This window comes from Dermochelys coriacea, chromosome 8 (assembly GCF_009764565.3).
Source record: "Dermochelys coriacea isolate rDerCor1 chromosome 8, rDerCor1.pri.v4, whole genome shotgun sequence".
NCBI lineage: Eukaryota > Metazoa > Chordata > Testudines > Dermochelyidae > Dermochelys > Dermochelys coriacea.
Genome location: NC_050075.1, coordinates 105907034 through 105932583, shown reverse-complemented (window position 1 = coordinate 105932583; position 25550 = coordinate 105907034). Strand labels below are relative to the sequence as shown.

General features: G+C 41.4%; 1 protein-coding gene across 1 annotated transcript in view; it reads right to left on the bottom strand.

The window, feature by feature from the left end:
* EIF2B3 (eukaryotic translation initiation factor 2B subunit gamma) overlaps positions 1 to 25550 on the bottom strand; it is a 137594-nt gene that overhangs the window by 89688 nt on the left and 22356 nt on the right. The window contains exons 5-6 of the mRNA XM_038414094.2: positions 16834 to 16993; positions 13298 to 13409 (exon numbers count right to left, since the gene is read on the bottom strand). Coding sequence (XP_038270022.1) covers positions 13298 to 13409; positions 16834 to 16993 — 272 coding nt within the window. The remainder of the gene's footprint in view (positions 1 to 13297; positions 13410 to 16833; positions 16994 to 25550) is intronic.

Here is a 25550-nt window from a genome sequence, read left to right as displayed (position 1 = left end):
GAAAGACCTGCCCTGCATAAATATCTTTAATAACAGTACAAACAGAAATCAGCGTTTTTTTCTATAGTCTAGTTGAAATTTATAGCACTGCTGGCCTTGGTTCTGTTATTACTGTTCTACCTGGCTGAGACTCAAAATCACAAAAGTGGGAAGTTCAGAAATATTTTCAGCAATGCTATAGTTCATTTGACAAAAGAAAAAATCCAGTTCTACGAATGCTGCATTAATACATTAGGAAGGACTAATTCATATAATAGAAATCAAACCATAAAAATGTAGGGCTGAAAGGAGCATTAAGAGGTTATCTTGTCCAGGCCTCTGGGCTCAGGCAGGACTAAATAAACCTAAATCATCCCTGGCAGGCATTTGTCTAACCTGGTCTTAAAAACCTCCAATGATGGGGATTTCACAACTTCCCTTGGAAGCCTGTTCCAGAGCTTAATTATCCTTATAGCTAGAAAGTTTTTCCTAATAGCTAACCTAAATGTTCCTTGCTGCAGATTAAGCCCATTACCTCTTGTCCTACCTTCAACAGACAGGGAGAACCACTGATCACCATCCTCTTTATAAACAGCCCTTAGCATATTTGAAGATTTATCAGGTCCTCCCTCAGTCTTCTTTGGCAAGACTAAGCATACCAGGTTGTTTTAACCTTTCCTCAGAGGTCAGGTTTTCCAAATTTTTCTTCATTTTTGTTGCTCTCCTCTGCACTCTTTCCAATTCGTACACATCTTTCTTAAAGTGTGATGCCCAAAACTAAATACAATACTCCTGCTGAGGCCTCATCAGTGCTGAGCAGAGTGGGGCAACTACCTCCCATGTCTTACACGTGACACCCGTTAATATATCGCTGAAAGATATTAGTCTTTTTCAGAACTGCATCATATTGTTGACTCGTACTCAATTTGAGATCCACTATAATCCTCAGATCCTTTCCAACAGTACTGCTGTATTTGTGCATTTGAGTTTTCCTTGCTAGGTGTTGTATTTTGCACTCGTCTTCATTTAATTTTATCTGGTTGATTTCCGATCAATTTTCCAATTTATCAAAGTCACTTTGAATTCTAATCCTGTCCTCCAAAGGGCTTGCAGCTTGGTGTCATCTGCAGATTTTGTAAGCACTCTCTCCACTCCATTATCAAGTCATTACTGAAAAGATTGACTAGTACCAGACCCAGGACTGACCCCTGCAGGGCCCCACTATATACATCCTCCCAGTTTGACAGTGAACCTTGATAACTTCTCCAAGTATGGTCTTTCAACTAGTTATGCACCTAGACCACATTTCCTTAGTTTGCTTATGAGAAAATCATGTGGGACTGTTTCAAAAGCCTTTCTTAAATCAAGATTATCACATCTAGTGCTTCCCTCCTATCCATTAGGCCAGTAACCTTGTCAAAGGAGGAAATGAGGTTGGTTTGGCATGATCTGTTCTTGACAAATCCATGTTGGCTATTACTTACCACCCTATTATCCTTTAGATGTTTACAAACTGATTGTTCCAGTATCTCTCTAGGTATCGAAGTTAGGCTGCCTGGTTTATAAATTCCCAGGTCTTCTAAGTTCTTACATAAGAATTTAGGAGCTGTGATACTGGGTCAGGCCATGGCCCATCTTGCCCAGTATCTTATCTCCAACAGTGACTCATACCAGAGCTTCAGGGAGCGTGCACAAAGCAGGGTAATCATGGAGTGATCCACTCCTATCTTCCACTCCCAGCTTTAGGAAGTCCGAGGTTTAGGGTCACTCAGAGCATGGGGTTACGTCCCTGATCATTTTTTCAGAATAGCATCCGTGTTAGTCTGTATCCGCAAAAAGAAAAGGAGGACTTGTGGCACCTTAGAGACTAACAAATTTATTTGAGCACAAGTTTTCGTGAGTGACAGCTCACTTCATCGGATAAATCTGTTAGTCTCCAAGGTGCCACAAGTCCTCCTTTTCTTTTTGTCCCTGATCATGTTGGCCACTGATGAATCAATCCTTCCAGTTCTTCTTTGAACCCTGTTATACTTTTGGCCATCACACCATCCCATGACAATAAGTTCCACAGGTTAGTTGTGTGCTGTGTGAAAAAATACTTCCTCTTGTTTGTATAAACCTGCTGTCTACTAATTTCATCAGGTGACCCATTTTTTGCATTGTGTGAAAAGGTAAATAACACTTCCCTATTCACTTTTTCCACACCGTTCATGATTTTATAGACCTCTATCATATTCCCCCCCTTTGCCACTTTACTGTTCAACCTTTTTTTAGATCATGAATGAATATGTTTAATTTATTGCTGCCCCCATTTATTTATCCCACCAAGTCATAATTGAGGTCAATGAAGTCATAATTTAACTTGTGTATTAATGTTTCCAGTTCTTCCTGTTTATTCCCCAGACTCATTGCATTTGTGTAGAGACATCTAAGATACTCAGCAGATTGTCCCATGGTTTTCCCTCTTTTCACTCCTACAGCACTATTGTAATTTTCCAAGCCTCCCATAACATCTAGCCCTCTGTTAAGATCACCTTTTTTTATACCTTTTGTTGCCTGACCCCTTTGAACCTAGTTTAAAGCCCTCCTCACTAGGTTGGTGAGTTATCAAAAGATGGTCTTCCCTTTCTCGGTCAGTACACCCCATCTTTTACCAGCAGTCCTCCTTCCCAGAGTCAAGGGAGCCAAAACCCTCCCATTAACACCATCTGCACTGCCATGCATTAATCTCCAGAATGCACATGTCCCCACTTGGGCCCTTATCCTCAACCAGGAAGATAGATGAAAACACCACCTCTTCCCCCCCGACGCCTTCTCCCTTCCTCCCAGAGCCCTGTAGTCACTACTGTTATGAAGGGGAGAGAAGTTAGGAACACATAAGGCAAATACTTAAGGTCTCCAAAATTCTATCTAATGCAATGATTTGGGGCTAATAAGGCAAGGAAATTCAAAGGGAAGTCTGAAAAACAGTCCTTCACGCCTTTGTAAAGTTCACCAGCTGCTCAAAGAATTATATACAGGAAACAAGAGGATAAATTCAATTGTAACTTTGAATCTCCCTTGCTTTTTTATGGTTTGTATCCAACCTTTGGAGTTAGTTAAGATCCATCAGCCAAAGTTTTAAATGTGAGAGCCTAAAGTTAGGCTCCTAAATGCTTATTTAGGCAACTAAATAAAGTGGCCAGATTTTCAGAAGTGCCAAGCACCCACCAGCTCCCACTGTTCTCAATTTAAGGACTTGGATTTTTTCCATATGAAAGGATTTCAAGATGACCAGTCAGCAAAATACTAATAGATATTATTGCCCAGGGTTTAAATATATGTAAATTATGTTTAAAATACCAAACAGTGGATGGCACCGTACTCTGCATTGCCATTTGGGAGATCCAGTTTGTGAAAATCTCTTGAAACAGAGGTAGGGAAGGGCACAGTACAATAAAGTACTTCAGATTGAGCCACTGGGGAAGAAGAGCCTTATATAATCTAAAAGAGATCTCCTGGACCATTTAAGAAGGGAATTTTCGACCTAAAAAGGAACCTCCATCTAAGCTTCTTAGCAGCATCAAAATGAATTAAAAAGAGGGGAAGTATCTAAAGCCAGGGAACGTGTGGGGAATTTTCTGGATGAGACAGAAATGCAGAGGACATACTGTCTTTAGAAAAATATCTGTGTTATTTACTCCATTCACTGGAAGAACTCATGGGAAGCACGTCTTAGCAAGAGAAAAGAAAATCTATTATGATCTTCATTTCCTGTGTAATGCCAGAAACTGCCGGCACAATTCTGTTTTGGGAGAGTCACATGCTGGCTATTCAACAGGGAATGGAGAATTTTAGTCTGAGTGGAATCATTTAAAAAGATATATCATTACTGTAAGTAAAACAGAATGCTCACTTTGTAAGGGTTTCAGGCACATATATCTAACTTTACATAAGCTAATTGTGTATTCTGATCCTTTCCATTATCGATTTTTATGATCTGTGTTTAAAAACAAGAATAAGTCATTCACAATCCAGAGTCCCAGTAGACAACACAGTCGGTGTAACAAATTGGCATTTGAAGGATGATGTCACAGTTTGTTCAATCAAATGGTTGCTAAATTTAACATGAGACCACTGTTCTGTACCCCTGTGTTACAGTGTATTTGAGATCTGAAGGACTATGCTTAAGAAAGAGTTCTTTAAGGTCAAGGTTTCTTAGTGTGAGATAGATGAATGGTGCTTTGCAAGAATTCTACAGGTATTTCCCTCCTGCCAGCTGAAAACCCTTCCATTAGGCATGACATTAAGGAACTTTAAAAAAAAAAAAAAAAGGTACAAAATGGTAAGACAACTACAAGCATGAGCTCTGGCCAGGGGTGGGAGTCAGGACCTCAGCTCCAAGCAGAATTGAACCTTTTAACTTTTATAGAATTTTATATGCCTCATTTCACCCTTGCTTTGCTTTAAAACTAGGTGATTTTTTTTCTTCCCTGCATTCCTGCCTGCTCTGTGTCATGGAGTTCCATAATTCACTGATGAGTAACACATGTCTAACATGTGGCAGAGGAGAATCTGACAGCATTCAAACAGGCATAGATAACTCCTCTGACCTTTGATGTCCATCCCAACAGCACAATAATGCATTTGTGCCTCTATTACCTACTGGTTATTGCAGGAACGTAGTCCACAAACTGAGATCCCCAAGATTTCAGCAGGCTGCTCTGCTACACAACACCAAATATATTCTGTGCATCAAAATATAACCCCAAAGAGAAAACGTTTAATAGCGCTGTGTCTTTTCCCAAAGTATTCATAGGAACAGCTGGTTTGATTAGAGTTAGCATACCATAAAAATAGCCAACAAAGATAGGCATGCTTCGCACTGACCCCGTGAAATACACTAACTCGTTCCATTAATAAAGATCCCAGACATGGTACTGAATATTTTAAGATATCAACAGCTCTCTTTAAAACAAAATATTGATCAAGTTTCAAGATCCAGGCATCTGGTAGGGTAGTGATGGGGATTAGTGTATGTATCATCTAAGGGGATACGTTCACACAAAATATTGTATCACCAGGCACATGCCTCCTAAGATGTCCAAGCAACACTAATTTCTTCCTCTTCTGGAAACTCTGAACAGTAAAACAGACTCTCAGGACAAGCACTGGTCTAAAATGAAGCCACAACAAGCATTACATGGACTAATGACAGTCAATTCAGCACAAACTCAGTAACAATTAGAAACCAAATACCGAATCTCTTCTCTCCTTTTTTAGCCTTGCACTTTTTGTAATGCTAGTAATAATCAGATAATAAAATGAAATTCATCTCCAAACTTTTTCCTAGCTACATTCAATAAACGGTCTTGCAAATATTTCCAGATTCGATTCTTGAGTCTCGGAACTCTATTTTTATCTGTTCGCAATTCAAGTACCCGGAAGCGGGCACGCTCCTTCTTCCAGAAATAAATAGAGGGTATATTCCATATTCCTCTCAATCTTTTCCTCTCCCCGCTGCCTGAATAGCGAAACATACCAAGATCCATACCAATCAGTAATGTAAATGTATTCTTCAAAACACAGAGCTCAACACTCAGTAGATGGCTTTCGGAATATATGTTTGTTGTACAAGCACAAAATAAAAGAACACAGCACCAAAGAGAAAAACGACATCTATTTTTATTTCGCTCCAGTATCTATTTAAGTACCATAAAAAAGTAATTCCAAAATACGTCAGTGTGTGAAGTTGGAGACTATATCCATCCCCAATGTATTTTCAGCAAAGAGCAAACTAAAGTTAAGCAAAGTTTAAAAGCATAATAAAAATGCAGACTTGTTGAAAAAATGCAGTCTTTTAGTTGATGGCTGTTATACTTAATGAACTGAGAAACTTATAAACAGGCAAGCAAGAGCTACAAAGAGTACCTTGAGAATGTCTATTCCCTACCGGTGGCTGATACAGCGGCTAACCTGCCAATATTCTGTTGCTGAACTATTCAGCAAGATATTAATTTGTAAAGCAATATGATTAAAGCCATACCATGATTTTTAAAGTGTGGTTTTACTCTGAAAAGTTAGTATGTAAAAATCGCAGCCTTTTATTCAATAGACCTGGTCCCCTGGTTTAATTCACAGTCAGTTCTACTTACTTTCCTGGCAAAAATGTTACTAAACTTTAACTGCTGTTAGCACTATAGAGCCAATACTGTCCTGAGAAAGGGAGCAGGATTCTTTTGTGCTCATGCATCAGCAACAGGATCATTAATAACTAAATTCAAATTGGAAAATTTTCATTTTCAGTGATGCATGAGCAGAAAGAACCCAGCTTGACTTTCAGATGTCAATTAGAAAATCATCTTACCTATAAACTGCACAAATCTAGAGTCCCTGAAAAGACAAATATAGACTCTCATGTAGTTATTAAAAAGTGACTTTTCAGAGCAGAACCGCAACCTTAAGTGATCACTCTCGTTACAGTGTATATGGTAACACCCATTTTTTCATGTTCTCTAGGCATATAAATCTCCCCACTGAACGCAACCGATGAAGCGAGCTGTAGCTCACGAAAGCTTATGCTCTAATAAATTTGTTAGCCTCCAAGGTGCCACAAGTACTCCTTTTCTTTTTGCGAATACAGACTAACACTGCTGCTACTCTGAAACCTAACAATAAACATCTTTCCACAATGGTGTCCAATCTCTCACTGCTTGCTAAGAGAAGACAGACTTTTTTAAGGTAAGTTTTAATGCGGAAGCCTTCCAATTTTACCAACATATGTGAACAAACAGTGACAAACTAATGTAAAATATTTTACCCAACGGGAGTCACTGCATTTGTGTATGTCACACACACACACACACACACACACACACACACACACCCCGTTCTCATAGCGTTACATTTGAGAATAAAACTACTAAGAATTATGGAGTATTTCAGAAAGATAACTTCCTGACTGGTGCACGGCTACACAGACCAGAAATATTCAGTGACTAACAGTGAGTCTATAAGACCCCCTTATTTCAAACCAATTATGAGCAGAATGAAGGTGGGATCTTATGGATATACAACAGAAATAATATGTACCAATGCTCTTTCTGAACTCCCATTAGGCACCTGGCATGATGTTGACTTTTTCCTATTAGCAGATCCTTAAAGTGAGGCTACATCATTAATTTGTATCCTCACAGCATGAGGGGAAAGGGAAGAAAAAAATTCTCTGACGCTACCCCCTCCCCCCTGCTTTTTTGTATTTAAAAAAAAAAAAAATCTTAAAAACAAGTCTGTGGTGTTACTTCAGAGTTATTCCCATAATTACTACATACATTTATATATGAGGTATTCTTTTCTGTCTGAAGCACATGAGGTAATGAGTAGCTGAGATTGTCCTGGTGATTTATTAGCATATCCTCTAGGAGAAGCACAGCACCTGCGTTTACACAGATGGAACACCCACGAAGACGGATGGTTTATTAGGGACGACTCACCCTGAAACATCCCACGGTATCTTAAAAGGAAATGCTCCAAATTTAGACCTGTTCCAACAGGTGTCTAACTATTTTATTTTGTTTGACCATAAATATCTAAGGTGGAGAAAACAATTCCCTGTCCCTGTAATCAACAAATGCTTCAGCCCCCTCTTTCAAAGGGGGAATAAAAGCCCATGGAATTCTCATTATTTTCTCAGTCTGTTGGCCTGCCAAGCCCTAAGTCAGAGAGATGTAACTGGTGAATTCAGGCTTCAGGGATGAGCATGCTGCCTTCATTTCTCTCTCTCTCTCTAAAGGACCCCAGCTTGGCTCAGAAGTTTCCCCACGGCATTTCCTTCGTTCTTATGCCTCATTTTTCAGCCATTTACCACAATTCACCTAAGGAAGGGCCCACACAGTTTATTCATAACTTTTCTATAAGCCCTATTACCCAAGCAAAAAGAAAAGGATGCATCCGATGAAGTGAGCTGTAGCTCACGAAAGCTTATGCTCTAATAAATTTGTTAGTCTCTAAGGTGCCACAAGTACTCCTTTTCTTTTTGTGAATACAGACTAACACGGCTGCTACTCTGAAACCTGTTATTACCCAAGCAGGAAATCTTGAAAATTCCTTCCCTAACAGCATTGCTCTCTCTAGGTGCTCTCAACAAATTTGCTTACCTGCCCCCTCCTGATGTTTTGTTACATATCTACAAATGGGGCTGAACATGGATATCTGACCCTGTTGTGTTTGTGACGATATGTACTCCTGCGGGAATCCTGCGCCACTGTGCATGTGCAGAATGTATGTCCCCTGCAGATTTCCTCATTTCCCTGCGGAAAAATGGCTTTCTGATGGGGGAAGCAGGGTGGATAAAAATCAATGATTTTAAAAAATCAGGGTTTTTTTTAATTTAAACAGGTTTTTTCCTCAAAAAGCATTTGATCAAAATCCAATCTAAAGATAGTTTTAATTAAGATACATTATAGCTCAAACATATCGCATCATGGAATAGGGATTATAAATTCTAATTCTATGGTATGAGAATATATTCATGTAATGTTTAAGAAAAGTTTTGTAAATGAGTTCCAATAGTTCATGGATTAGGGACCCTCTCTGCCGGCTGCCCTGGGCACCTGAAATATACTGCAGAGAGGTAAATCACTGTGAGGCAGGAGGTTGGACAGGGGAAATCCGGCTGGTGACCCCTACCCTGCGCCAGGCTCAGCTGCTAGTCCCGGCTGCGCTGAGGAGGACGGGACTTCCTCTTCCCCTGCATGGCATCTGGGGCCATGTCAGACCCATCCCCAGCTGTAGGAAGCTCTGCAGAGTCCATCCCGCCCCACACACACATACTTCCTGAACACATTGCTCCTCAGTTGAAGGGGGAGAGATCACCGTACAGGGAGTTGCTTCCCCATCGGCCCAACCCCCATGCATCCAAATCCCCTCATACACAGACCATCCCACTGAGCCTCCCCCACACCCAGAACCCCCGCAACGAGCCCCACTCCCCCCTGCACCACCCCAACGAGCCACCCTCACCTGGATCCCCACCCCACTGAGCCCCAAACAGCTGCACCTGGATCCCCACCTTACTAAGCTCCACTCCCCCAACATTGGGGGGGAGGGATAGCTCAGTGGTTTGAGCAATGGCTTGCTAAACCCAGGGTTGAGAGTTCAATCCTTGAGGGGCCATTTAGGGATTTGGGGAAGAAATTGGGGATTGGTCCTGCTCTGAACAGGGGGTTGGACTAGATGATCTCCTGAGGTCCCTTCCAACCCTGATATTCTATGATTCTACAGAGATTCAATCTGGACTCCCTCCACTGAGCTCTCCACACCCAGACCCCCCTGCTGAGTTCTATCCCCCCCCACTGAGCCCCAACCACTTTCACCTGGACCCCCCCTGCAGAGTCCAATTACCGTTGCACCCAGAGCCCTCCAAAAAGCCCCCTGTGCATCCAGATACCCCTGACCCAGATCCCCCACTGAGCCTCCCACACCCAGATTGCCCCACACAGAACCCTCTCAACCCATACCTGGATCCCCCACACACTAAGCCCCATCACACTTGGATCCTGCCTTGCTGAGCCTGCCTGCCCACACCTGGTGCACCTGGCATGGAGAGACAGGCCCTGAGGTGTTTCTGGGGCAGGCGAGGTTCTTGCACTGTGTCAGGGTTGGGTGAAGCCTCACCACTGAGTCTGTGTCACGGGGGGGTGGGGGAGGGAGGAGAGGAGGGGCTGCACAGTGATCTCCCACCTCTGTGCAGTCAGAGGCCTGTGCTCCCCAATCCCATGCTGGAGCATCCATATTTATTTGACAAATAAAATTTGCAGAATTTTAAAATATTTTGGTGCAGAAAGTTTATTTTTTTGGCACAGAATGCCCTCAGGAGTAGATATGAAGACTTGATCAAGAGAGAGATCAGGTATATCAGCAACAGAAGAACAAGATACTTTGTCAAAACGTGGCTTGATGTTTTCACAATTAAAGAAGCAACGTCCAGAATCACATGTCTGATGTATAAGGTGGCACAACTTCCCTTTGTTAACCTCAATCGCTGCCCACAGCTAGCAGAAAGTGAACACTACTTCAAAGAAATCATACACCAAACCGAAGAGCAGAATATTAGGGAGAAAACCAGGTCACTCGGTAAACTTTTGCTTCTCCTCAAAAAAGGTTCATTCTGCAGTAATTTAGTTACTGCTGACCCACTCTGGGTAAGGAGCAAATGAATATTTAATCCACAACAGGTACTCAAGGAAGTCTGCATTTAGCCCTTTCCCACTGCTCTTTTACAGCAGCAAAGAGCTTGAAATCCAGTGGTAAGAAAAAGGCAGGGAAGGTCAGAACAAAGGATTTTCTGGGATATTTGGTTTTGTTTTAAATAAGTGTTCTACAGCTTTGGATCTTTTGTCAAAGGAGCTTCCCACCTGTGTCAGGTGGAAGCAAAGTTCCTTTGACCAGCTCTTGCATTAGATCTAGATTTTTGCCATGGGTAAACAAGGAAGTCAATGAGGTTCTGATAACTTCTCTTGGTGCGACAGTGTAAAACAAAATTCACCCCTTCCCCACCCCGCCACCCACCCACCAAACACAAACCAGAAATGAAGAGCAAACTACGTATTGAGAACGTTCTCCTTGAATTTTTTTTTGGAGTATAACAATCATGCAACAAGGCCACCATAACTTTACAAAGTATTGATAGAAAGATAGAAAGTGAATAGATTTCTTTCTAGGGGAATCAAATGTGCCCTGGAAATTCTTCTCTCTCTACATGAGATCAACAGGCTATAATTCCACTAAACGAGGAAAGTCCAAAGAACAAGAAGTGATCAACACAGCAAAGACTAGCAAGGATGGTGACCTACAACGGGAAGTAAGATTGGGCACACACCCTTTTCATAGAATCATAGAAGATTAGGGTTGGAAGAGATCTCAGGGGATCATCTAGTCCAACTCCCTGCTCAAAGCAGGGCCAACCCCAACTAAATCAACTGAGCCAGGGCTTTGTCAAGCCGGGCCTTAAAAACTTCTAAGGATGGAGATTCCACCTCCTCCCTAGGTAACCCATTCCAGTGCTTCATCACCCTCCTAGTGAAATAGTTTTTCCTAATATCCAACCTAGACCTCTCCCACTGCAACTTGAGACCATTGCTCCTTGTTCTGTCATCTGCCAGTACTGAGAACAGCTTAGCTCCATCTTTTTTGGAACCCCCCTTCGGTAGTTGAAGGCTGCTATTAAATCCCCCCTCACTCTTCTCTTCTGCAGACTAAATAAACCCAGTTCCCTCAGCCTCTCCTCATAAGTCCCCAGTCCCCTAATCATTTTCGTTGCCCTTGGCTGGACTCTCTCCAATTTGTCCACATCCTTTCTGTAGTGGGGGGCCCAAAACTGGAAACCATACTCCAGATGTGGCCTCACCAGTGCCGAATATCTGCTGGCAATGATCCTACTAACGCAGCCCAATATGCCGTTGGCCTTCTTGGCAACAAGGGCACACTGTTGACTCACCTCCAGCTTCTTGTCCACTGTAATCCCCAGGTCCTGATTTATGATGATGTTTAAAAAAGAGGCTTCAAAGGTTATTTTATTTAAATGTTTTGCTTGTTTCTCACCTGAAAAATTCAGGTCTTGAGCAAGTTAGTTTCCGAGCAGGTCTAGACAATACAGTGATTAACCTGTCATTGGCTGACAGCACTTTTTCTCTGAGAGAGCTCCTTCGATGGCTACCCCCATGGAATTGCACCACTGGAAAATTTTAAGGAAAAGGCTTTTCCTACACTACACTGTTTGACTTAAAATTTCCCAAAGATAGAAGCACTAAGGCAGAGATTCTCAAACTTTTTTTTGTCGACAGACCCCTTTTCAAATGCAATGTTAATCACAGACCTGAAACTGATGGACAAAGGGATGCGTACTTCATATAAACATGTACTGTTAGTAATGCTTTAAGAAAAAGAGCAGCGTAATTAGAGATGTCAGTGAGATGGGTGTGCCTGCTTCTCACTGCAGAGTGTATCTATTGTTGGTGTGATAGTTGGCATTTTGAGGACCCCCCTGTGCAATCTCTAAGGTCCCCAGTTTGAGAATCGCTGCACAAGGGTACACAAAACACTGGTCTACACTATCAGAGTGGCCACAACACAACACAGTGGTGCTGGTGATTCAATAAGCGGTGCTGCCTCCTCTGAATCAGTACTGAACCCAAGCTTCAGTGTGGTGCTCCAGAATGTCACACAGCTGCAAGTGCCACCTACAGGGTGAGGCGTGAAACCAAGGTCTTGGCCACTTGTGCATTCCAAGAAGCAAACTCCACATTTACTCTCAACTACCCTAAAGGGAGTGTTGTGAAGCTTAAAATAGGGTTTTCTCCAAAATATCATGTATAAATGGTCTTCTCTTAGCAGATCTTCTCCCTGCACACTCGCAGAATCACATGTGCTGACCCGAGTGACAAAAGTAACATTTCACTGTTTTTCTCTGCCTACACAACGAACACAGGCAAGACGGAGAGAACTGCAGAGGCCATCCCAGTTTGTACATCATCAATACTACTATTTATTAAGTGCCAATCAGTTGTATTTGTGAAAATCTACTGAAGGCAATGGGGTTGAATGGGTATCCCTGAGGTCTGCAGGATGAACACCGAGTAATTCTCACGCTAGAAGCTAAATTAAGTGAGATAACAGGAATGAAAATCCACTGGTGAGATAAATCTGAAAAAACAATCATAGGTCAACTAAAATCACATATGTTGCAGCAACTGCTAAGCTGTCATACCATAGTCACCTGTAAATGCAATGACAAAAACACCTAGAAAAGCCTCCAATAACAATAGCTGCAATATTCTTTACTAGTCCCACAGAGAACAACTAGTGTTGGTTTGCTAATAATCACAGTCACAGAACACAATTCTAACAAGCACTTCAATCGGGAACCAGTTGTAACAATTCTGTGGCCGCTTTGCATATCAATGAGACAAATTTTTCATTTCCATCAACACATCCATCACAAATATAAACTATTGAATTTGAACATCTGAATTTAGCCACCCTGGCTTTTCTTAAAGAACACATGGCTCTTTCACTCATCCTTTTCTCTTTCCTTGCTCTTTTTCATGATAATCCTTCTGTTCTTGCCAAACAAGGACACCGGACAGTCGTAGGTGCAAAATACTTCTCACTGAAAAATAACTTGTGCTTTCATTGCCATTTGTGGGAGCCACCTATCATGCATCAGGAAAAATTCCTTTCCCCCTCCTCAAGTTACCCCAGTTCATCTTTCTCCATCAATCCCATCCCAATTTTTTTCCCCACTCCAAGCTAAATTTCCATTAAGACCCAGAGGGCTTACTTCTGAAGGAGGGATCTCTTAATGACAAGTTCTTCATCCAAGTCAGCTTCATTAGCCATGAAGAGCAACCGCTTTCCTGTGTCATCCACTCCAATGAAGTCACGCTGCTCCACTGAAGTAGAAAATCAAACACAGCCATTTTACAATCTTATCTTAATGGAATCCAGGACAACAAGAAGGATTGGTCAAATTGTCCCGGATTTCAAAATACGTAAACATAAGCAGAGATTAACCCATCAAGCCTAAGAACCTGCATTAATGCTCTACAACATACATTTATTTCATCCTTTCAATCAGGCTAGCCAAAATGCGGCTCATCAAGATCTAAAACATGGCCCCTGAAACCGCCCATATCTTTAATATGAAGATGCCAACTGTGGAGACAGCGGGTCCCAGCATGCAATGCTCCATCTTGATTGAGCTAATGCGTACTTCTCTTCCCTCTTTCTTTACTACTACTTCAATTTGCACTAAAAATTATCCAGGATAATTAATAGCTCATCCAAGCCAGCTCCTCCTTCACCATAAAATCACTCTCCTTTTCTCATATTGCAATTAGCTGGTGAGGAGAGGATTACGGATTTCAGCCAAGACTTCGCAACTAGTATCCTGTTTTCGTACACGTTTTGTTAGTAACAAACATCTACACACACACACAGCTCCAGACTCCTAATACTTGGATGCCCCAGGACACGTATTGGTTTAAAAAGGGCATCCACCCAAAGGGATACCTAATTTTCATATGTCTATTGTGTTAATTTCTCTCTAGAGTAACGCAACTGAAATCAATGGCAATACACTACGAGTGACTTTGGCCTAATGGTCTAGAGTACTTTCTTTTTGAACAGTCTGTCCCAAGCACTGTCACATACAGTGACAGCAAAACTTCATTCTCACAAATCTCTATGGATATGGGTCAAACCATCTCTAGAGTAAAAAGCTCAGGAGAGCTGGGGGAAAGCCAGTTGGAAGGTGATTTCACTTTGCAATGAATATGGAATGCAACACAACTTTGGTTGGTATCCACAAGCTGGAGCTGAATGCCCTGCAGCTGAAAGCACAGGAATATCTGCAATGGCACAATTCCGACTCAAGCTTTTCTTTTTCTTCCCAGAGACGGTAGTTTTGGTCAAATGCTGGCATATGCTTACCCTCCCCAAATCCTAAAACTCACATCAACCTTGTATGAGAAATGAATGCCTTGGGAGAAATAATTTCCTTACAGAATTCTTTTTTTCCAGCCAAATTGCATTTTAACTCCATTTTTCCTCCTTCGCTTTCTTTCTATTTGCATCTTAATAGCTGCCATAGTTACAGCTACCACCAAAATAAGGCAAAAAACTATGTAGCTGTTGAAAGCTTTCCCACTGGCAGCCTTTGATCCAAGTGATCAAGCTAGCTCCCTTTAGAAGCTTCCCCTCTCAAATTAATTATATCGCTAAGGAGCACAAAAATAGGCCCTAAACACATAACAGTGTGAAAAATTAAGCACAATTAGGGTCAAGCTAACCAACTCACAAAATTCTTGAGAGCACTGGCTCTATTCATTCTAAGCAGTAAATCAAGCTACAAGTCATGGTCCAAATTCCAAGCAGAGATAAACAAATGCCTATTGCACCTAACCCTTTGAAATCCTTGTCTGCACCTACATACAGAATAGCGACAGGTTTTTCAATAAGGGCAACATGATTCTTAAATTAAAGTCAGGTCCTAAGCCATCGTCTAGTCTACTGTATCTTTATGTCTGTACAGCAAAGAGCTTGTCTACAATAAAAAATAGAACCATGATTAAAACAGAATTGTGCAACATGATCGTGGCCAAACATGTTTTTCTCTTCCCTGTGTTGATAGAAAAAAAAAGGTATAATAAATGTTAGTGAACTATGTTTTATCCCTAGGAGAAACCTAGATAAAAATGTGCTTTTCCATGCACAGGCAAGAGAGATTATTTTTGTGCCGCAGACCAGGCAAAATTGATCACCAAACCCTGTAGTGAAAAAGGACAGTTCTGAAATGCACGGATGTTAACAGGCTGGTTGCAGGCAGATAACTAGTTTAATTAGTCCCTGAGGGAAAGGAAGGGGAAAAGGGAGAATGTGCAGGAATGGTAACTTAAAGATGACCCACAATGGGGAAAAAAATGGACTTGAACCCTGGCCTGTATTTTTATGTCGGATAAAGATGGCTTGAAAGATTTTTGTCCCAATAAAAAATAGTTCTTCTTAGTGTATGTCTACACTACCCACGTTGCAGCGTGGCCGCGGCAACACTCTGACATGGGCAGCATAGACACACTTTATAGCCCGGGGAGAGCTCTTCTGGTGATAAAAATCCCACCCCGAACGAGTGGTGGTAGCTTTATCGCCGGGAGCGCAGCTCCCAGAGATACAGTGCTGTCTATATTGGCGCTTTTCAGCGCTAAAACTCTTGTCGCTCAGGGGGGTGTTTTTTCACACTCCCGAACGACAAAAGTTTTAGCGCTCAAAGTGGCAGTGTAGAGACAGCCCTAGAAATCCAGGCTCTGCCTACCTTGGGGACTTTGAGAAGTGGAGAAATGATGACATCACAAGAGTGAGGCTGAGCAATTCAGGGGAGGAATTGTCAGTCAAATTTCTAAATCTTTGTCTTTAAAGAAACCTATTTAACTCCAATGCCTAATTGACATTTGGGGAAAATGTCTGTTAAATTCAGCATTCCCGCCCCTTTTCGATTCAGGTGAGAGAAATCACAGGACATCCATCATGAGGTCATCCCCCAACCCTACAGATCATCAGTGACATTCCTAAGGTCTTTAAAGGTAAGAAAAACAAGCAGGAAAGAACCACACCCTCACAATCCCTTCAGCCTTTCTTTATACATATAAAGGCATAAACAATTATTGTTTAAAATCCTTTGCCTGGAACTGACTAGGGGAGGACAAGGGATCTAAGACATAGAGCCAGGGATGGGAAGAGACATGTCCCCTGTGCCTAGGTCTTAGGAGACAGCCTTTAATTACATAATCACATACTATTTTTCCCATAGGATCCTTGCCTCTCTCAGTGTCCAGGTTGGACCGTGCTCACTTAATGAGCTCTTTCAGATTTTGTTCTACCCTCACTGCTCAATGTGCAGCTGCAGGTTTATTTAGCACCATTTCTTAACTTCTGAGTGCTTGACTGAAACTGTAATAACGCCCTTCTAAGGTGGCATTTTGTGGTCACTTATCTACCCTCGCTTTATAGAGTGGTGTTTCTTTCAGCGGCCTTCAGGGGAGGGATGATCCAAGCTTTCATTTCAGTCCTATTCCCTGTCCTTAAATCCTTTAGTCTAAAGCAGTAGCCAAACAAAATAGTTTAAGCTGTCTTCTTTTAAAGCCCCTCCATCTTGGGGCACGCATTAAAGTCACTTGTTGGCTTGGCCCTTCCATTCCCAAATGGTGTAGTATTATTGTTATTCTTTTGTATGACTTTAGTGCTTAGGAGCCAGGACCCCATTTTGCTGGATTTTTAGTTTGCTCATGTGCACTGAGTAGGAAGAACAGTTAGTCTACTTACCTGGCTTTTTTTTCCCTTTCTGTCCTGGTACCATTTCTGTCGGTTCATGAGCTTTTTTCATCAACATGGAGAGTGTCGCATCATGAGCTCGAAACAGATCCACCACCTCATGTAAAGCAACATCTGTGATCAGATCACAGCTCAGTACCAAGACATCAGTCTGCCAAAACACAGAAGAAAAAACAAAACATTTCAAAGACACAAAATACCACATACTTGTCAACTTGGGATGCCTTAGCAACAAACAGTCTAATGTTTCGTGGCTTTCTCATTTGAGATCCACATTAAGCCACCAGACAGAGTTCCGGGTGTATGTTTTTACTGGCATGAAGACGCTATCTAGCAGTAAGGTTACTGAATTTGTTACCATTGCCAGCACACATCCAAGAATGGGACATAAAGCTCATGCAACCATCCAATTTGTTATCCTCTCCTTGCAACCCAAGGAGCAGGATTATGGAGACACAGATGAGTTCACAGCCTTCAGTGCTGCCATTAAGTTCTGCAACACTTGCCATGGCTATATTATGTTAATTAATAATAATGACCTTTCTGGAGTAATTATAGTAGTTGACTTCCCATCTTGCCTAAACAATTTAAAAATGTATTTAAATGAAGTCACTCTTATTGGAAAAATCAATTGCTGAACAAATCTGGCACCTGATTTACTCAGACATCACACCTCAGTTTGCTCAATTTATAAGCATGCCTTCTAAAAGCCAACATCGTCCTGCAGCAAATTTTAATAAGCAAACTCCTATTACATTTAACTTTGATCTCAAAGGATCCCAAAGTACATTGCAAACTATACAAGGGAACCACTTCACTCACCAATGAAGTACAGCCACTTCTGAGGTGAAAAACGACCGATTCCCCGCTATTGCCAATTATAGATACGCATGTCAGACCAGATGCTCTCTTGTTTAGGATCCGTTTTCAATTTCCTATGAGTGGCAGAATTCCTACTTTTCCAAAACGAACTAGTCAGACAGCTATCCTCCCCTCATTTAAATTGTTTCTAACACCCCATTTCTAGAGTTTTGCCAACAGCAAAACAGTGAGTTTGGACTTTATTTCTTAATTTTAATTAATTATTTTGCTCCTATATGGCATAATCACAACATTATGTTTCAGGGACACACTCCTTCCCTCCCTGGTGTTTGTTATTTTCATTTTTTTCAATCAGTCCATCATTTACTCTGTAAGCTCTATGGCACAGAGACACTGATGTTTTTTGTGAAGCTCCTACCACATGATACATCACTGTGATAGGAGTTGAATTACTTCAGCCAATATTTCTACTTTAACTGTGAACACCACATCAATTCAAAGAGAAAACATGAGTGTGCACTTTTTAGTTTGGATCGGATTGCAAGATAACCCCTTATCCGATATTAGGAGATGCAAAAGTCATAACTAGGAATAACTTTGAAGTTTGATATACTGAAGGGCCTGCAGAGAGTCTTTCCCCAAAAGGGTTTGGAGATTTTCAGGTGTTCACCTGTAACTTCGGGGAATGCTACAGACTGTGACACAGCTATAGCATTAGCATGCTGCACATGGAGATGTCAGGTACGGCCATGAAAAGTACCAATCATTTTTAGTGTAGTATATCTGCACGAATAATTTATTATTAAGAAGATTATGGCCCCTTATTTTGAAGGAATAACATCCAGGTTGGAGGTCTGACGGGTCCAAATTGCGACCTACCTCTCTCCGTCTAATATTGCTTTTCAAAATCCATATTTTATATGGAGGTTTCGCCTAGGAGAAATGCTATGGATTATCTCATCTGAAAAGCAAACCAAACAATCCAATGTCAGCTGCCCTCCACTCAAGAGCAACTCTACATCAGTAAACCAATATGTACAAGCAACGATTTCAGACTCCAGCTTTATGACTGCAAAGAATGTTACATACTCTGAAAGACATTCAGTCTTTTTAAGCTGTAAAACTTCCAGATATTTGGTTTTCTGTAAGAGCATGAATTTAGTCGCAATACTTTCAAAGAAGGGCAAGGATTTGTCAACTGCGTTTAAAAACAGACCAACTTTTCTTCTTCTACCTGATTTTGTAGAGGGAAAGGATCCCTGTTTAAATCTAAATGCATTCACAACGATGGTGAATAAAGAGACAGACCAGACATATCGTAAGGAACGACTATCTTGACTTGTAAAACAAATCTCATAATTATTTAACATTTTACTAAGTGCTTTAATCTATCATTGTAGTAAACTGCCAACAAGCCTTTCGTAATTGTGAACAGGTCCCTGGGCTTTTCCCCTCTCTCACTTTAGGACGAGCTTTTGCAAAGACTGAATGCAAGACCCCTGAGGAGCACAGGAGAACAGAACCACCAAATGTCTGGTTGCCATCTGTTCTACCCATTTACTCTCCCAATATGTAAATAAACGTCAGCGAGCACAGGGACCAGTGAAACACACAGCTGCTCTGTAAAGCCCACATTTCTGCCTCTCCTCCTGATGAGCAGAGCGCTGGCCTCAGAAGCATGCTGAGAATACACCGTGAAAGGCTCTTTGGGGACTCAACAGCCTCCCCTTTGAAAGCCCAATCCCCCCATAAATAAAGCCCTCACTGTCTAATGGATGCACTTTTTTCCAGCATTGAACCCATGAAAGAATAAACTAATGGCTGAACGAAAAAATAAACCCTACTAGCAGCCTAGGAGAAGTGCGTGTTTTTCTTTACTTTCTTAAGGCCGATGCAGTAGAAAGAAAACAAATAGTTCAGCTTGTATTTGTTCAAATATGTACTCCATAGATGTACTCTAAGTACAGTGCACCGGCCTGACAAAGCATCGATATAAAGGAGACATATTGTATGCACACATGGGCATTCACATCCCTTTAGCACTCGATTTAATGAATTATGCAAACACTGAACACACATCAAAATCTTAATGAAATTAAATGCAACACTGATTACATCAACCCCAAACTATTATACAAACATGATAAGCAACATGAACTGATTAAAAAAAAACAAAAAAACCCACACACAACCCAGCATATGTCATACTTAATAAGCACATACACTGCAAGCTCAGTCACTACAAGGGAAAGAAAAAAAACAAGCAACTTATTATTCAGACTGGGTCGATACAAGATGAGGTGAAGATAGCCTAGACAGGGATGATGGTCCAGTGGTTAGAGTGGTAGCCAGGGACTCAGGAGACCCTGGCTCCGCCAAAAATCTCCTGTGTAACTATGGGTAAGTCATTCAGGGCTTGTCTACACAATGCTTTAATCTGTGCCAGCGGGCGGGGGGTATGTGTAAATTCTAACATGCACCAGCATGTGTGCTCTAACTGGCTTGTGTGGATGCTGCTGTTGTATATTAAAAGTTCCCTGGTGCACATTAATATAGTCCTGTTTCAAAACAGGACTACATTAATACACACTAAGGAATGTTTTAGTGCGTGCCAGCAGGGTCCACGTGGACTAGTTAGTGAGTGAGATGCTGATGCACTTTAGAATTTACACCCCTGCAGGGGCACATTAAAGTACAATGTAGACAAATCCTTTGTTTCTCAAATGTTTAGTTCCCCATCTGTAATACGGGGACAACAGTACTTCCCCACAATGCATTATAACTGTGACGTATGCAGATACTACAAGAGGCGTGTAAGTATTCTTCTTCTTCTTCTGTGTCGCTTAATGACAGCAATGTTAAATGTCCAAGTCTACGTTGGCAATCCAATTGATTCCTTCAGGTGATGTGGAGCGGATGGCAGAAATACCATCAGGATATGATCGTATGGGACACTGTTCACAAGGTGTTCCATAGATAAGTCCCTTTCCACAGCCGCAAATAGGATTGTGTCTCAGCTGCCATTTATGGAGGAGATAGGTAGGTGCATCTGCCACGTGATGTGTAGATGCAAATCAAAGTGGATCGTATTTTTCATGGGGGAGAAAAGCCACTGGTTTCTTCAGTTGGGTCCTTGATCAGCAATTTGTTCAGGACGTGAATCCTTCCACTTTGCTTGCCATTGATCTTTGGGGGAAACCCGGAGTTGTCAAGCTCTTGCACTGCAAGCCAAAAAGGTTTTCTGAATTTGAGTCAGACTCTTGGTATATTATATTATGTAGGTCTTCATGTATTGAAAGATCCTTGTTCCCTTGAATACAATGGAACTCCCAAAGGATTCTCATAATAAGTAAATCCCACGCAGTCATAACAATGTCATCAGCATAGATAAATTTCTGTGATGACTTTCAGGGAAGGTCGCTGGTGAACTGGTCACCAAGGAAAATGCAAAACCATTTTCCAAACTCTTGGGAAGAATTCTATCATTGCATTGCATGAGATCATCTTGATGGCTTTCAAGAGACAGGTGTTCCTCCATACGATGTCATAGGTTGCGGAGAAGTATAAGAAAGCTGCCCCAGTCTTAAGTTTTCACTGGAATCCCACCTTGATGCACGTTTTTAAAAGGCGAATACTTAGTCGGTGCAGCAACAGTCTAATTGGAAACCCAATTATTCATTCAGCAACATTGCTTCTACAAGCGGCATAATCTGTGCCGGTATTATAAGGAAAGTATTTAAAATGTATTTATCCATCACACTATACCACACCAGGCATCAACAGGAGGACAGAATGCAATCCAAAACATCAAAGTATTCAAGGAAGTTTAGATACCATCGTGACAGGCACCATAAAAAAAACTTCAGTGTGAAGTTCTTGCCAATATGTCTTCTTAAACCCTGCCCACCATGGGATGCCTACACAATGAGAAAAGAAATCCCCAAAAGAGCATCTTAAGATTTCAACACGAGATTGACTTAAAAACAGAAAACACATTTTGAAATGGAACTAATTCACAGTATAGATCAAAGGAGGCATAACACGACTATATAGTGTGATATCCCAGCCTAAATCAAACCCCTTGGATTTGCTCACACCCTGCATACAATGGACACCGTTAAAAACTCAATGTCCCACTCAGCAGTGATTGAAGTCTCTCTCCTGTTCTAATAATAGGAAGATATCAAGATAACCACAGGCAACTGGCAGGGAATGTTCAATTTTTAATAGCATCCATTATAGTTTTTCTAACAAGTAAAGTTACAGAAAAAGGGCTGGACCTTTGTAGAATAAAAACAGCCACCTAAACACTAGTCCAAAAAATGAGAAAACATATGCTAGAAGGAAAATTTCTAACTCAGACAAGATCAGGGTTAAGAGAAAAAGAACAAATTTCAGTAGCTGCATTAACAACATACAATTTAAATTAACACATAACCACCAGGGGGAATAAACAGTTTCCAAGGGAACTAAAGACAGACATGTTAAATGCAAAAAATAATTATGGTAATACAAGATTACAGTTGAGATGTTACAGAAACAAAAGGCAGGAAGTTGAAAGGTTTGGTTTCTACAGCAAGCACAACTCAATTTATTTGAACAAATGAAATATTTTGCTTTACTTTATATGGCATTCATACCTTAATATAGTACAGTAATAAGCAAAATGGGGCCAAGTTACAGTTACCTGGAATCAGGACTTTGATGTTCCTAACTTTTGGGAAGGCAAAATTTTAATGATATGTTGCATTATCATCAGTTTGTATCAAGTGTCCCTGTAATTCTAAAAATGGAGGAAAGAGAACAGTTCTGCTGTGGACAACTGCTTGGACTGAGCACCTGCCTTCCATAGAAACTGCATTACCCACCATGGCTCAGGTTAAGAATCTAATTGCATCCAAGGAGATGATAGAACCTGCTGCCCCCTCAGTCTCTAAAGATCCCCTCCAATAACCACATCCATAACCTTTTTAGGGTATTTGAGGCTCTCTGGCTGCTGCTATAAGTGCAGCAGGGAATCTTCTGCTTTGATTTTTCAGAATCTATAGTACTTTGTTACTTACTCACTGAAACGTCCACCTTTGGTGGAGAATTCCCATTGCTACTCAATGGCAGCATTTAGCACCAAGCCAAGATTTCCTATCTAGTAATAAAATAAAAAATGTTCACCTGCTGTGCACTTAGTCTCAAGCGCTGGAGTTTACTGGTAGTCTAGAACGTTAGCCACTCTTGTGAGTATAACCTCAAGCAGTTTAGGAGGATAAATTCTGTCCTACAAGGTAGGCTCTTTCTAATGGGGACCCAACGCTTAGGCTCTAGCCTGAACATCTGCAACGCAATTTTACAGCCCCACAGCCTGAGCCCTGAGAACTCAAGTCAGCTGATCCAGGCCAGCTGTGGGTGTTTAATTGCTCAGTAGATGTATCCTGAATCAGAAAACTGTTCTTCCTCAGCAGGCAGGGGATGAAGACTTAAGAAGAGTCCAAACCCTTTAAAAAAAAAAAAAAAGTTTCTTCTGGAAAAAGCAGAGAAATAGGAAAAGTACCAGGAGCCATGGCAGGCCCCTGAACTCCCAGGTGAAGCTATCTTGAGGCAATGTAACCACTTTCACCTATATAACCTGTCAGTTTCACTGCCTGTCCTCTGCCACAGCGAGCTGAGGGAAAGCCACCAAGGGCTTGGAAGGAGACCCAACTCCTTTAGTACGGATAATCCTGCCCACCATCTCAGGAGTGATCTCACAAGGCAAACGCTGTTCTATCTTATCTCAACGTCTCAAGAACAACCATGCAAAATTCCAATTTTTTAAAGTTCACATAGGTAGAGAATAGGAATGAATTGTTTCAGCACAGAGTATATTACCAAAAATTGACATCCGTGATGGAAAAGATAACTTTAAAAAAAAAAAACCCTAAGCTCCTGTTTTCAGGTGCTTAAGGATGAGCGTATCGAGTTCATGAATATATGCTCTCAAAACAGAACTTCAGTATAGTGACGTTATTATTCAAATGTGGGAAACAGCCTCAAGATTTGAAGTCTGGAAAACATGCCTTACAATACGTTTGTTTCTCTGCTCTTGACAAATGCAACCTTTCCCCACTTCTATCCATTCAGGATGCTGCTGCAAAGATCATTTTCCTATGACCAAGTCAATCCTTTCCTTCGCTGGCTAATTCTTCTCTATGCATCAAACATAAGTGACTTGTCTTCATTTTCAAGGCCCTTCAAAGCCCAACCCCACCCTCCCTAGCATCTCTCACTACTTAGATGTTGATTCCTACCTCCAATTAGCCCATGATACCAGCCTCCATTGCCCACTTATTCAATTTGTGTTTTCTCCTATGCTGCCCCCATGCTTGGGAGAAGCTGCCCATAAATATCCAGAATGCTACCTCATTATCTTCCTTCAAAACCTGCCTACAAACTCCTTTCTGTGATGCCTACAAAAAACTTGACGCTGGTTAGGCCACCAGTGGGCTGAGACCATAGCCTGTCATCCTGGCCAATCCTGTCTCATTGGGTCCTTCTACTCCCCCGTCCATATCCATCTGTCTGATCCTCAGAGTGCAAGCTGTTTGGGGACCAGGGATCATCTTTTTGTTCTTTTTGTACAGCATTTAGCACAATGGGGTCCTGACCCTAACCCCTTGATTAGGGCTCCAGGCACTAAAATAATACAGATTAACAATAATAAAGGAGATCAACTTATTTAGCTAATTGGGGAATAGGTTAAGAGGGGATTTGATCTCAGTCTAACTGCTGACACAGGGAGGAGACATCTAATAGCAGAAGGGCTCTGTAATGGAGCACACACAGGCGTAACAAGATCCAGTGGCTAGAAACTGAAGCCAGCAAAGTTCAAACTGGAAATAAGAAACATTTAAGAGTGAGGATAAACAACTACTGGAACAAGTTATCAAAGGATGTGGTAGAGTCTCCATCACTTGGAGTCCTTAAATCAAGATTAGATGTTTTTCTGAAAGATATTGTCTAGCACAACCACAAGATGTTGGGCTAAATGCAAGAATCACTAGGTGGAATTGTCTAGCCTGTATCATGCAGGTCAATCCAGATGATCGTAATGGTCCCATCTGACCTTCAAATCTATGAATATAAAACAGCAGCAGCATGCAAGATGAAAAGACACATACGTAACAGAGGCCTCTAAGATCATTTCTTCAATCATTATCAGGTTGATTCTAAAATAAAATATGCTGCTTTTGGGGGGTGCAGGGGAGAAGGAATACATTTATCTCCCAGATCAAATCCTCAAAGAAGTCACTGTGCAAAGAACAATTTCAGCTTTGCTTTGACGAACAGAAGCACCATGGCATCATCACTTCCACGTTGTATTCTAGGCCGAATAAATCACTGAGACCTTGAAACGTACTCAACTGTATAGGGCTTTCAGGATGTCCTCCTTTGAACCAAGAGCTATACCTTCCCCCAGAACTGTCCATGATGACATGGACTGGCTTGTACAGGAATAAAGAGAGCTGCCAGAGAGATAAATCAAAATTATGGGTGCTCAACCACTGATGTAATCCAAACCATTGTTCTGCTGTATCCACTCTCTTTGAATATTCCTAAGCCAGTTTGTTCTCCAGGTCAGCTGTCCAATTTTCCAGGGACTCTCAGTCCGCAATGATCGTTATTATTTAATAACATGTTTGTTATTAAATAAGGCTTTGAAATCTTCATCATTTTCTCCAACATCATGCAGCTTTCCAGAGTCATCAGATTTCTTATCCAAAGTGATTAGTGAGGCCTAAATGACAGAAGAATGCAAGAATTTCTTCAGATAAATCTGGCACTTGGTGATGTGTCACTTCTCTAGTGTCTGTCCAAGTAAAAACAAATGCAGAAATAGCTAGGTCTCGAGCAGA